The sequence below is a fragment of the Oncorhynchus mykiss genome, chromosome 6 (genome assembly GCF_013265735.2).
Source record: "Oncorhynchus mykiss isolate Arlee chromosome 6, USDA_OmykA_1.1, whole genome shotgun sequence".
Taxonomy (NCBI): Eukaryota; Metazoa; Chordata; class Actinopteri; order Salmoniformes; family Salmonidae; genus Oncorhynchus; species Oncorhynchus mykiss.
The window spans coordinates 31,297,326-31,310,899 of record NC_048570.1 but is presented as its reverse complement, the minus strand read 5'-3'; the positions used below and the strand labels follow the sequence as shown (position 1 = coordinate 31,310,899).

The following is a 13,574-nucleotide window of genomic DNA, read 5'->3' as shown; positions in this document are numbered from 1 at the left end:
TTCCCACAGTTGTGTCAAGTTGGCTGGATGTCCTTTGGGTGGTGGACCAGTCTTGATAAACATGGGAAACTGTTGAGTGTGAAAAACCCAGCAGCATTGCAGTTCTTGACACAAACCAGTGCACCTGGCACCTACTACCATACCCTGTTCAAATGCACTTAAATATTTTGACCTGCCCATTCACCCTCTGACTGGCACACACACACAATCTATGTCTTAATTGTCTCAAGGCTTAAAAATATTTATTTAACCTTTTATCTATACTGATTGAAGTGGATTTAACAAGTTAATTTAATAACGGAGCATAGCTTTCAACTGGATTCACCTGGTCAGTCTATGTCATGGAAAGAGCAGGTGTTCATAATGTTTTGTGCACTCAGTGTGAATACAGTGCATTTGGAAAGTATTCAGACCCCTTGACTTTTTCCACATGTTGTTATGTTACAGGCTTATTCTAAAATGGATTGAATACATTTTGGGGAGCATGGGAGCATCGCTGCACAACTATTTTCAGGTCTCTCCAGAGATGTTTGATTGGGTTTAAGTCCGGGCTCTGGCTGTGCTACTCAAGGATATTCAGAGACTTGCGCCGAAGTCACTACTGCGTTGTCTTGGCTGTGTGCCTAGGGTCGTTGTCCTGTTGGAAGGTTAACCTTCACCCCAGTCTGAGGTCTTGAGCGCTCTGGAGCAGGATTTCATAAAGGATCTATCTGTGCTTTGCTCCGTTCATCTTTCTCTCAATCCTGACTTGTCTCCCAGTCCCTGCCGCTGAAAAACATCCCCACAGCATGATGCTGCCATCACCATGCTTCACCGTAGGGATAGTGCAGGTTTCCTACAGCCATGACGCTTTGCATTCAGGCCAAGGAGTTCAATCTTGATTTCATCAGACCAGAGAATCTTGTTTCTCATGGTCTGAGAGTCCTTTAGGTCCTCTTTGGCAAACTCCAAGCGGGCTGTCATGTGCCTTTTACTAAGGGATAACTTCCATCTGGCCACTCTACCATAAAGGCCTGATTGGTGGAGTGCTGCAGAAATGATTGTCCTTCTGCAAGGTTCTCCCATCTCCACAGAGGAACTTTGTGACCATCAGGTTCTTGGGCACCTCCCTGACCAAGACCCTTCTTCCCCAATTGCTCAGTTGGCCTAGCGGCCAGCTCTAGGAAGAGTCTAGGTGGTTCCAAACTTCTTCCATTTAAGAATGATGGTGGCCACTGTGTTCTTGGGGACCTTCAATGCAGCAGAAATGTTTTGGTACCCTTCCCCAATCTGTGCCTTGACACAATCCTGTCTCGGAGCTGTACGGACAATTCCTTCGACCTCAAGGCTCTGCCATGCACTGTCAACTGTGGGACCTTATATAGGCAAGTGTGTGCCTTTCCAAATCATGTCCAATCAATTGAATTTACCACAGGTGGACTCCAATCAAGTTGTAGAAACATCTCAAGGAAGTTGATCAATGGAAACAGGATGCGCCTGAGCTCAATTTCGAGTCTCATAGCAAAGGGTCTGAATACTTATGTAAATAAGTTTGACATTTTGTTATACATTTGCAAACAATTCTAAAAAACGGATTTTGCTTTTAAAAATGAATTTAATTAATTTTAGTGTAATGCTGTAACGTAACAAAATGTGGAAAAAGTCAAGTTGCCTGAATACTTTCAGTCAAGGGGTCTGAATACTTCCCAAATGCACTGTATACATCTGCCTCAGCTATTGCAAACATCCATACACAACGTAACGTCCAGCCCTATGCAAAACAAATAATTTGTGGTCGTCTGGATCGCTGGATATTGTGTTTTGGAACAAAACTATTCATTTATATTTCCTGCCATATATCACCCAGCTTGTGGACAGGTTTCTATGCAATCAGATTTGTACCATGACATGTAATTCATCCCACCTCACCATCTGTCAGATCATCTGCTGTGACACTGAAAGTCAAGTGTTATTAAATACCCTAGCTGAGAATCATATTGGAGAGTCCTGTGTTTACGTGTGAACAACACATGGACAACACATTTCACACAACCATTGTGTGACTTGATTAATGTGAACTCATTGGAAGTTAGAATTGTTAATGTATTTGTAAAAACACAACCTTTGTTCTGTTCAATCTACCTCTTTAATTAGTTTATCTGATGAATAAGATGAATCGGCTAGGATCTTGTGTTGCAGGGTTAGGCAACCCTGGTCCTGGAGGGCCGCAGCCACTTCATGCTTTTGATTTAACCGACCTGGAAGACCAGGAAGACCATGTTGAATTTATGCAATCACTGAACTTATCAATTAGCTCAGTTGATCAGGTGTGGTGCCTAGTTGTAACAAGATCCTGTTATATGTGTGGCACTCCAGGAACAGGGCTGCCTACCCCTGTTGTTTGTATATTGGACCATGTTTGTAATTATTTATGGTAAACCACAGAAAGAGAAGCTGCTTGTTAAAAGGAACTTAACTGGGAAGCGGAAAGACCATTGTCACATTCTAACTGAATTGCATTTGTAATTCTGCAGCAGACTGTTTCTGCCTTTTTCTGATTCAATCCGATGTTTTAAGAAATAGAAAGAAATAGAAAGTTAACTGATGTACACTTGTTTTAATGTATTTAATAATTAAAAGTCATGTGACATAAACAAACTCCTGTGTCCAACCATCTTTATGTGTATGCCATGAACAGTTTATTGAAAAAGTGCATGTAATTACATTAGTCACCCAGCAGTTGCAAAACAGCATGCATCAGACAGTGTGGAGAACAAGTATTGATACACTGCCGATTTTGCAGGTTTTCCTATTTACAAAGCATGTAGAGGTCTGTAATTTTTATCATAGGTACACTTTAACTGTGAGAGACGGAATCTAAACAAAAATCCAGAAAATCACATTGTATGATTTTTAAGTAATTAATTTGCATTTTATTGCATTACATAAGTATTTGATACATCAGAAAAGCAGAACTTAATATTTGGTACAGAAACCTTTGTTTGCAATTACAGAGATCATACGTTTCCTGTAATTCTTGACCAGGTTTGCACACACAGCAGCAGGGATTTTGGCCCACTCCTCCATACAGGCCTTCTCTAGATCCTTCAGGTTTCGGGGCTGTTGCTGGGCAAAACGGACTTTCAGCTCCCTCCAAAGATTTTCTATTGGGTTCAGGTCTGGAGACTGGCTAGGCCACTCCAGGACCTTGAGATGCTTCTTACGGAGCCACTCCTCAGTTGCCCTGGCTGTGTGTTTTGGGTTGTTGTCATGCTGGAATACCCAGCCATGACCCATCTTCAATGCTCTTACTGAGGGAAGGAGGTTGTTGGCCAAGATCTCGCGATACATGGCCCCATCCATCCTCCCCTCAATACGGTGCAGTCGTCCTGTCCCCTTTGCAGAAAAACACCCCCAAAGAATGATGTTTCCACCTCCATGCTTCACGGTTGGGATGGTGTTCTTGGGGTTGTACTCATCCTTCTTCTTCCTCCAAACACGGAGAGTGGAGTTTAGACCAAAAAGCTCTATTTTTGTCTCATCAGACCACATGACCTTTTCCCATTCCTCCTCTGGATCATCCAGATGGTCATTGGCAAACTTCAGACGGGCCTGGACATGCGCTGGCTTGAACAGGGGGACCTTGCGTGCGCTGCAGGATTTTAATCCTTTACCCCGTAGTGTGTTACTAATGGTTTTCTTTGAGACTGTGGTCCCAGCTCTCTTCAGGTCATTGACCAGGTAGTTCTGGGCTGATCCTTCACCTTTCTCATGATCATTGATGCCCCACGAGGTGGGATCTTGCATGGAGCCCCAGTCCGAGGATGATTGACCGTCATCTTGAACTTCTTCCATTTTCTAATAATTGCGCCAACAGTTGTTGCGTTCTCACCAAGCTGCTTGCCTAATGTCCTGTAGCCCATCCCAGCCTTGTGCAGGTCTACAATTTTATCCCTGATGTCCTTACACAGCTCTCTGGTCTTGGCCATTGTGGAGAGGTTGGAGTCTGTTTGATTGAGTGTGTGGACAAGTGTCTTTTATACAGGTAATGAGTTCAAACAGGTGCAGTTAATACAGGTAATGAGTGGAGAACAAGGGGGCTTCTTAAAGAAAAATTAACAGGTCTGTGAGAGTCGGAATTCTTACTGGTTGGTAGGTGATCAAATACTTATGTCATGGAATAAAATGCAAATTAATTACTTAAAAATCATACAATGTGATTTTCTGGATTTTTGTTTTAGATTCTGTCTCTCACAGTTTAAGTGTACCTATGATAAAAATTACAGACCTCTTCATGCTTTGTAAGTAGGAAAACCTGCAAAATCGTCAGTGTATCAAATACTTGTTCTCCCCACTGTATATGAGCCTGCTGCCTCTGTAATGTCCAAAGGGTCAAAGTCAATGTTTTGTATTGGATGCTGTGCCTGACCAGGTTTAGGTATAGGTGTAGGTGTATTTTCTCTTCATTATACATTTCAAATTGAGTGTCAATGTCAGTTCATCAATGTTACTCCTCCCGAGGATGTAGATTTCAAAACCCACAAGACATGCTTCACACAGAGGTTTCATGCGCCTCCCTCCTGGTGGTCAATGTAGTTATCTTCCTGCTGGGGGTTTGTGGGAATGGGATGGTCATCCGGATCGCTGGTCTCAAGATGAAGAAGACAGTCAACACCACCTGGTACCTCAGCCTGGCCGTCTCCGACTTCATAATCTGTGCCTGTCTCCCCTTCAACATCATCAACACTGTGACAATGGACTGGATCTTTGGGCTGTTCATGTGCATGTTCACCTCTTTCACAATGTTCCTTAACATGTTCAGCAGCATCTTCCTCCTGGTCTTCATGAGTGTTGACTGTTATGTAATGGTCGTATATCCAGTTTGGGCCCAAAACCAGTGTACCGTGAGGATGGCCTCTGCAGTTTTGGTCCTTGCCTGGGTCATCTCTGTTGCACTCAGCATTGCCTCCATAATGTTTTGTCATGTCACCACAGACTACACAACAACATGCTTTAACAATTGGGATGGGTATCCCAAAATATCCATCTAATTGTAGTTGTGAGTCGATTTGTCAGCGACTTTGTGCTCCCGCTCCTCCTAATCATCTTCTGCTACTCTGTCATCACCCTGCAACTGAGGACCAACAGGATTACCAGGTCCTCCAAGTCCTTCAGAGTCATGACTGCCCTGATAGCCATGTTCCTCATCGGCTGGCTGCCCTGCCATGTCTTCATTATACTGCAATCCGGAGCCAGGGATAAAGCTTATCTAACTGTTATTCCTGAAGGTCTGAAGATATGATGGACTAAATACATACTAACCAACGTCTGGTGTATTTTTACTACCATACAACATTTATTTCAGATTGCATGTTTATTTGGAATCGCAGTCTTTTACTTCCATTCTATTACCTTATTTATAATCACATTACATTCATTCCATACAAAATACATTCAACTGTGACACCCCTTTTGAGATAGTGCTAGCCTGTCAATGAAAGCAAAAAACACTCAAAGTTAAAGTCCTATGTCAAAAATAGAAGAGATATCTCCCATTTACTTGTTGCATTATAAATATATTTGTAATTTTGTTGCACGTACTATAAAAAATATATGTGTATATTTTGGAAGGAATTTTTTCTTTCATTGCACTCTTTCTACATGTGACCAATAGAGACACGCACACATTATACATCAGTCAACATAAAATGGTGGGTGTACAAAATCAAATGCTTCACTTACAGATTATTTTGATGTATATTAGCTTTCTATTCTCTGTTGCACATTACCTATGGCTGGGACTATTATATACCTGTACATGTAGCTTGTTTTGCGATACCAAAGCAATCGAGAAAATGGGGTGCGTCACTTTCAGCATTACTACTCACCTTCAACAAAAATGATCAGGGATCGTATATCAAGAAAAAAAAGCATTGAGGGGAAAACTCTCATCTCATATCATCTATAACTTGAATAAATGCCTTTTGGGCCTTTGGGGTAGTAAGCGTGCAGCTACAGTACATGCTACAGCTGTATTAACCTTACAGTGAAACACTTTTTGGATCATATTCAAGTTAAATAAATGAAGACAAATATTATCTTATTATGAAGACAAATATTATTATCTTATTATGAAGACAAATATGATTATCTCTTAGTTATGAAGTCACTCAAACAGAGACACAATGTTCATTTTGATTGATTTTGGTGTGTTTGAGTCATTATAGGCAGGCAAATTTGACTGCCCCCCCATACAAATGTATAATTTGAAGTGTTAAACTATCAGGGTATGCTTGATAACTCCACAATACTGATCTAACGTGCCTCAGCCACACAGTGAGGTGGCATACAATTATTGATTGTTAACCCTGCCTCTTCCCAGCCTGTATTAAGTTATGAGCCAAATGGAAATCTCAAACATTCGATCAGTGCATTGCACTGACACAATATTTGCAATAATTGCATAACAACATCCTTGGTATTTTGTTTCATAAGCTCGACACTAGTGTGTCTGATGATGCATTAAGCGGACAGTTTAACATCAAATATCATCAATAATGTATTCACATTACCAATAATATTTGATATTAGTAATCATTTTATTTTCCCTACATTTCAACTTAAAGCCAACAGTTAGCTGACAGAAAAGGCACCACATTGTAATTTTGCTTCAAACCACCATTATAAGGAAAGCAACAAGTTCTGCAGAGTGATTTAGCAGAAGTGGTAGTTTCAAAATAGCGCTGTTTGCAGAAAACTCCATTCAATAAATCCACAATAAATGTATCATGCGCAGTGTGTCTGGCTGACCACATCTGAGGAGACCAAGGACGAACAAGCTGTCGATGAGTCGAGGCTAGTTATTGAAAGGGCTGTCTTGACAAGAGTCAGGAGTGTTCCATAGAGCCTGATGGTCAAAATAAACTATGTAGAGTTAATTATTTAGTGTTCCAGAGCTGTTGCCAGTAACCAAAAGGACAGCTGTAATGCACAGATGTAATGACTCAGTAGGACTGATGCAGCACAGTTTTAAGAGAGGCCACTGCTTCAGAGAAGCAGAGCAGCTGTTTGATAGTGCTGTATTACCTCTTCTTGTTAGAATACTGCTGAAGTATGAGGAGAAGAGTGAAGATCTAGCCTCATGGTGTGTCCACAGGGGTAGACGGAGAGATGAGTGTTCAGTCCCATTCATTACCTCCTATAGATGGACACAGGGGTTTTCGCCAACCAAATCCAAGTCCAATAGTACGGTTTTGACCACCTCCTAATTTTAAATATAGTGGCTCTCAAACATACTGTATTCAGCAAGTTGAGGTATAGATTTTTCATATCTAACAAAACAAAACATTTAGTTGAAAATGACAGATCATTAAAAGGTTTTGTGACATTTCAAACCATTTCATGAAAGAGTATTTGTTCTCCTAATCAATACGGTTGTGTGCCTGTCAGTCAAACAAATAAAGGAAAGGGATGTGAGAAAGAAGGAGACAGAGAAGTGGTGGGGAACAGAGAAGTATATTAAATAAAAACGTATTTCCTACACATAGATTTTCAGTTCATGTGACTTTTATATTTGAAGCCATTTGGACATGGATGGCATGAATTAATCCTAGAACGAAGGGAAGGGATAGAAGAACAGAGTGAGAAATGGAGAGAGAGAGAGAGGGAAAGGAGAGGAGATATTATCTCAGAGTGGGTCGGTACTCCTTCGGCACCCCGGCCATGTTCCTCTTCTTTAGGGAAGCGTCCACAGTCATGACCAGTTCGTCAATGCTAGTGCGCATCTCAGGTGTGTACGGGTCATAATCCAGTTTACGCAGGCCGGAGCGCTTGAATTTACCGTCCTTCTGTCCCTCTACACAGAGTAGGCGTTCCTCGGCCACCTCCAGGTCCAGAAACAGGACCATGTCCTTGAGCTTAGAGAACAGCTCCCTCTTCAGCTCCTCAAAGTGGACCACATGGACATTCCTCCCATAACGCAGCCAATCCAGTGTGTGGGACGCCCACCAAGGAGCATAGTTCTTCACAAACTCAGGCCACTCTGCAAAACAACACAGAACACCAGAAGCAGATTAAAAATAATCGAGTTGTGTGAGAAGGCCTAAAATCTTAAATAAGGGTACACAATTGATCTTTAGCATATATCAGTTATATTCAATGTAAATAATTATAATCCAAAATTGGAAGAAAACACCTATAAATGGGGCACTATTGGCTGTATGAGCAGCCCAGCGAAAAGCAGGAAAAAATACAATTTGAATATAATTTTAGAATACAATCTCTGCAGCTCTCTACATCCCCAGGGAACCCAAGGTAGTGGATCCATTCTCCCTGCAGAAGAATCATCAAACACTGATATTATTTCGTTTAAGAGGTCTGGTGCAATTCACCAAGTGTAATCACAGCACATAATGCCTTCTCTGAGACCCGGGCTTCCTTGGGGGGATTAAATGAATGACACAGAACAGAGCAAGTTTTTGTCCTTTTAACAGATAGACCTGCTGCAGTCTGGGGGGCTCAGGATTTACCACCAGGGTCAATGGAGAGCTTCAGGGGCGGGACATACTGTAGAGCAGGGGACAGCTAGGATAGGGATCTACTGTTGTGGCACCAGTAGGTCTACCAGCACCCTACAGTATACATTGTCCTTCAGTTGACTGCTAAGACAGTTCAGTGCACCATACCCTTTTGGAATACTTTACTGCAGAAACCTTTCAATCTTTTATAAGCCACAGTCCATAAAGGAGTTGGCAGGCGAAACCAGGGCTGCTTTAGCATGTACCTTTATTAGGAGGAGAGGGATGGTTGTTAAAGTGTAAGTCTGCTGAGTTAGCAGTGCAGGCTTGGGGATTCAGATGATATGAGAGTGGAAGTTATACTGCCATAGTGAGCTTCAGAAGAACATTGCACGTTAAAGGGCAGCAGTGAAGCAGAGAAACAGTTCTCTTATCAGATAGCGAAACCAAATCTGGAGAGCCAAAACACCACAGCTATTGAATTCCTCTTGACAAACCTCATGCATTGTATGCCATGAAGCATTGGTAAATACCGTAGGCAGTCCTAATCCGAGTAGGATAGTACAATTCAACCATTTTAATGTAGTATGTGAATGGATAGAGGTTTGTTTGTTTGTCAGTCAGTTGGTGTTCAGTTACAGTGGCCATGGACCAAGGTTGTTGAGCCCCTCTGGACATCAGGAAGTACAGAATGTTAGCCTATAAGGGGGGCAAAAAGCTAATACAGTACACTGAAATGAGCTGTGTGAATAACTTAATTATGTAGCTAAGGGACATTTGTTGGTTTAGGGATTGTAAGATAATATTTTTGACAAATTCAATAATTTGACGTAATCATCCAGAGACCACTTCCGAATATGACACATAGCCTACCGATACTTATGCATGTGTAACATTCAAATACTATCGCCAAAATAATTTGTTTTGGATTCAAGGTAATTGTGAGGCTGCAGTGCATTAAAAGGCGTCAGCAACTCTAACAGTAACTCTAACGTCATCATAACAACCTACAGTACAGCCCCCCTCTAAGGCCTGGGGCCGGTGATCACACAGCTGGGGCCGGCTCTTACACAATGTCCTGCTGAGTCAGAGGTTCCATCTCGAATGGCACCATGTTCCCTATTTTGTGCAATATACAGTATAGGGAATATGGCAGGGTTCCCCAATAGACAGCGAACGGGCCAAATTTGTCCCGTGGGTAATTTTATTTGGGCCCCCAAGTTGTTGGACATAAAAGACTGTAAAATCACCAGGAAATCAGCTCAAACTCATTTTTATTTAGAAAATATGTTCCCAAACTTACAAGGGATTTCAGATAGGAGCTGTGGTTGCCATGGTTACTGACACACTCTGAACTGTGTGGAGGGAAACATTTATAATATGAGAACATACCAAAAACAATTCTGCCCATTGGAGGAGCTGAAAATGAGAAAATCTTACAACATGAGGCCAAAACCCCATTATATCATTCAGATATTGAAAGCCTCTGTGGTTGACCACATTAGTTAATAAAAAAGACATTATAAGGAATAAGGTTTTGAAGTGTCTGTCCTATATCCAAGAGTTCTAAGAAAGCTCAGGAAATATTTTTGTTTTGTTTTTACACACATTTAACCCCTTATTTTGGTTGGCACAAAACTACATCCATTCATTTGTATGGGTCATGTGACACATGTGTCTATCTTTCTATAGAATGGGCTTATTAGTTTATAGGCCAAACCGTTTGGATGCTACAGACATTTTTGTGAGAAGAACGATTTTCGGGATGTCTCCCGGTCTGACAAAAAGTAGCTTTTGCCACTTTCCACCGCAGATGCGACATAGGTTGATGTGCTGAATTTAGACGCAGCCCACGCAGGAAAAAAAACAGATATCTCTAGCTTAATCTGCTGGGTTTTGATGGGGAAATGTTTATTATGTTACTTAGATTAAAGCACGGGTGCATCAGCAAACTCTAGGGGGTTTTAATAAAGAGAGAGCCACTGAAAATGGGCATTCAGTAGCATGATGGGGAAAAGGCATATCCACAGTATGCCAAGCCTGTTCATATCTGTTGATTTCACTTAGTCATGACTCATCAATAATTTACATCACATACCCTTATTACTGTGTAATTATACTAATGTAATTACTGTTACAAGTATTGTAATTACTAATGCTTGTACTTACACTGTACTTACAGCAGTAACCCTATTCATCTTAGCTCTAACCCAAACTCTAGCTTCATGTCAACACCTCGGCTCAACCCCAACCCTAACCCTAAGTAAAGTATAAGTACAGTGTATTAAAGAGCACTGTAATATAAAGTATAACTGACAGTTGATTAGATTAATCATTTTCATTGCAAGACAGCGGAAGGACACAATGCACAAATACAGTAGGTCGAAAAAAGTACAAAAAATAAGCATTGGCATTCGCTGAGGACGAGAGACTGAATTGTGGACACAGTGACAACATGTTGTCATCATTGGCTAAAGTCTCACCTTTCCCTCTCCAGTGGGCCTGAGAGGCGAATCCAATATGGCCGCCGTACTTGCGGTTGAACTCAGCCATGAGGGCTTTGTAAGGGTTGCGGATCATGACGATGCTGGCGTCAAAGGCTTCAATCTCCTTCTTGCCACTCTCATGTGTTTTAATGCAGATGGTCCTACCACTCCGCCAATGGTCTCGCTCACCTTTGAAGCCTTAGAAAAAAGTATATATATACAGTACCAGTCAAAAGTTTGGACACACCGACTCATTCAAGGGTTTTTCTTTATTTTTACTATTTTCTACATTGTAGAATAATAGTGAAGACATCAAAACTATGAAATAACACATATGGAATCATGTAGTAACAAAAAAAGTGTTAAAAAAGAAATCCACATATATTTTATATTTGAGATTCTTCAAAGTAGCCTCCCTTTGCCTTAATGACAGCTTTGCACACTCTTGGCATTCTCTCAACCAGCTTCATTAGGCAGTCACCTGGAATTCATTTAAATTAACAGCTGTGCCTTGTTAAAAGTTAAGAGCCAATCAGTTGTGTTGTGACAAGGTAGGGGTGGTATACAGAAGATAGCCCTATTTGGTAAAAGTCCAAGTCCATATTATGGCAAGAACAGCTCAAATAAGCAAAGTAAAACGACAGTCCATCGTTACTTTAGGACATGAAGGTCAGTCAATGCAGAGAATTTTAAGAACTTTGAAAGTTTCTTCATGTTCAGTCGCAAAAACCATCAAGCAGTATGATGAAACTGGCTCTCATGAGGACCGCCATAGGAAAGGAAGACCTAAAGTTACCTCTGTTGCAGAGGATGTGTTATTTCATTGTTTTGATGTCTTCACTATTATTCTACAATGTAGAAAATAGTAAAAATAAAGAAAAACCCTTGAATGAGTAGGAGTTCTAAAACTTTGGACCGTTAGTGTATATATATATATGGAAATGCTTAAAGTGTATTTTTTACTGTGTAAGTGACTGAATGACTTCCCAACTGGCCAGTACCCATGCCATATTTTATGTCTAAGTGAGGCCTACAGTACCTTTGTTGTAGAGGGAGCCATCAAAGTAGTAGCTGCCTGTGTAGAAGCCGGTGGCCAGCTCTATGAGGTGGCGGGCCCAGGTGTTGCCAGCCCCGGGGAAGCTGGCCAGAGCAATCAGCTGCTTGGAACGCGTGGGCAGGAAGCGCCGGTCCATGCAGCGGTTATCTGAGGGAACACAGGATAGAACACAGGTCACACACGTGATACACAATAATGAATGAGAAAATTAAATACACAGACTTATTTGTGTTCCTTACTAAAAAATAGTCTTATTAACCTGCCACAGAATTGAAATTGCTGGACAGTGAGGGAGAATGTCAAAGGGTCTCTGTACTTTAGCTTGACAGTAGGAATCTCAAATGGCTTCAGTAAGCCCCTGAAGGACTGGTGAACATAGACTGCTCTTTCAGGTTCATACATCCTAGACCTAGAGCAGACATGTGTTTCTACTATAGAGGGAAACATATTGCAAAGGTCATGTATAATGTCTTTGAAATCCAGTCACTGCTTCAAATGTCCTGCACTGTAAACACAAATCAATAACTTACTTGTAACAGATGACATTCACATTCTGACTGTCTCTGAAACTCACTTGGATAATACCTTTGATGATTCAGTGGTAGCAATACATGGTTATAACATCTACCGTAAAGACAGAAATGCCAATGGGGGTGGTGTTGCGGTCTATATTCAAAACAGTTCCTGTATAGCTTAGAGAGGATCTCATGTTAAATACTGTTAAAGTAATATGGCTACAGGTTCACCTGCATCACCTAAAGAACATTCTTGTGGGAAGCTGCTACAGACCACCAAGTGCTAATAGTCAGTATCTGGATAATATGTGTGAAATGCTTTGATAATGTATGTGATTTCAACAGAGATGTTGACTGGATTTCATCAAGAAAAAACTTCAAACTGTAACCAGTGCCTGCAACCTGGTTCAGGTTATCAGTCAACCTACCAGGGTAGTTACAAACAGCACAGGAATGAAATCCTCAACATGTATTGATCACATCTTTACCAATGCTGCAGAAATGTGCTTTAAAGCAGTATACAAATCCATAGGATGTATTGATAACAATATAGTAGCCATATCTAGGAAAACCAAAGTTCCAAAGGCTGGGCATAATATAGTGTATAAGAGGTCATACAAAAAGTGTTGAAATGATTCTTATGTTGATGATGTAATTAATATTTTCTGGTCTGTGGTGTGTAATAAGGAGCAACCAGACGCTGCCCTTGACACATTTATTAAATTAATTATTCCAGTTACTAATAAGCATGCACCCATTAAGAAAATGACTGAAAAACAGTTAAATCCTCTTGGATTAATGAGGAATTTAAATGTTTTATGGTTGAGACGGATGAGGTAAAAGATATGGCAAATAAGTCTGGCAGCACAACCGATTGGCAAACGTACTGCAAATTGAGAAATCATGTGACTCAGCTAAATAAAAATACAAATAAACTGTACTATGAAAAAATATATATATATAAAGAATGATGGTAAAAAGCTTTGGAGAACCCTAAATTACATTTTTGCCAAAAAGGCAA

General features: G+C 40.9%; 1 protein-coding gene and 1 pseudogene across 2 annotated transcripts in view; one reads left to right on the top strand and one right to left on the bottom strand.

Annotated features, from left to right (window-relative positions):
* Nucleotides 1-4,501: 4,501 nt before the first annotated feature.
* On the top strand, nucleotides 4,502-5,293 carry LOC110525732 (annotated as a pseudogene).
* Nucleotides 5,294-5,313: 20 nt separating this feature from the next.
* LOC110525733 (WSC domain-containing protein 2) overlaps nucleotides 5,314-13,574 on the bottom strand; it is a 90,511-nt gene continuing 82,250 nt past the window's right edge. For both annotated transcript variants that reach the window (XM_036979876.1, XM_036979877.1), the window contains 3 exons: nucleotides 12,021-12,185; nucleotides 10,979-11,179; nucleotides 5,314-8,020 (listed from right to left, as the gene is read on the bottom strand). In XM_036979876.1, the coding sequence (XP_036835771.1) occupies nucleotides 7,662-8,020; nucleotides 10,979-11,179; nucleotides 12,021-12,185 (725 nt within the window). In that variant the 3' untranslated portion in view covers nucleotides 5,314-7,661. The remainder of the gene's footprint in view (nucleotides 8,021-10,978; nucleotides 11,180-12,020; nucleotides 12,186-13,574) is intronic.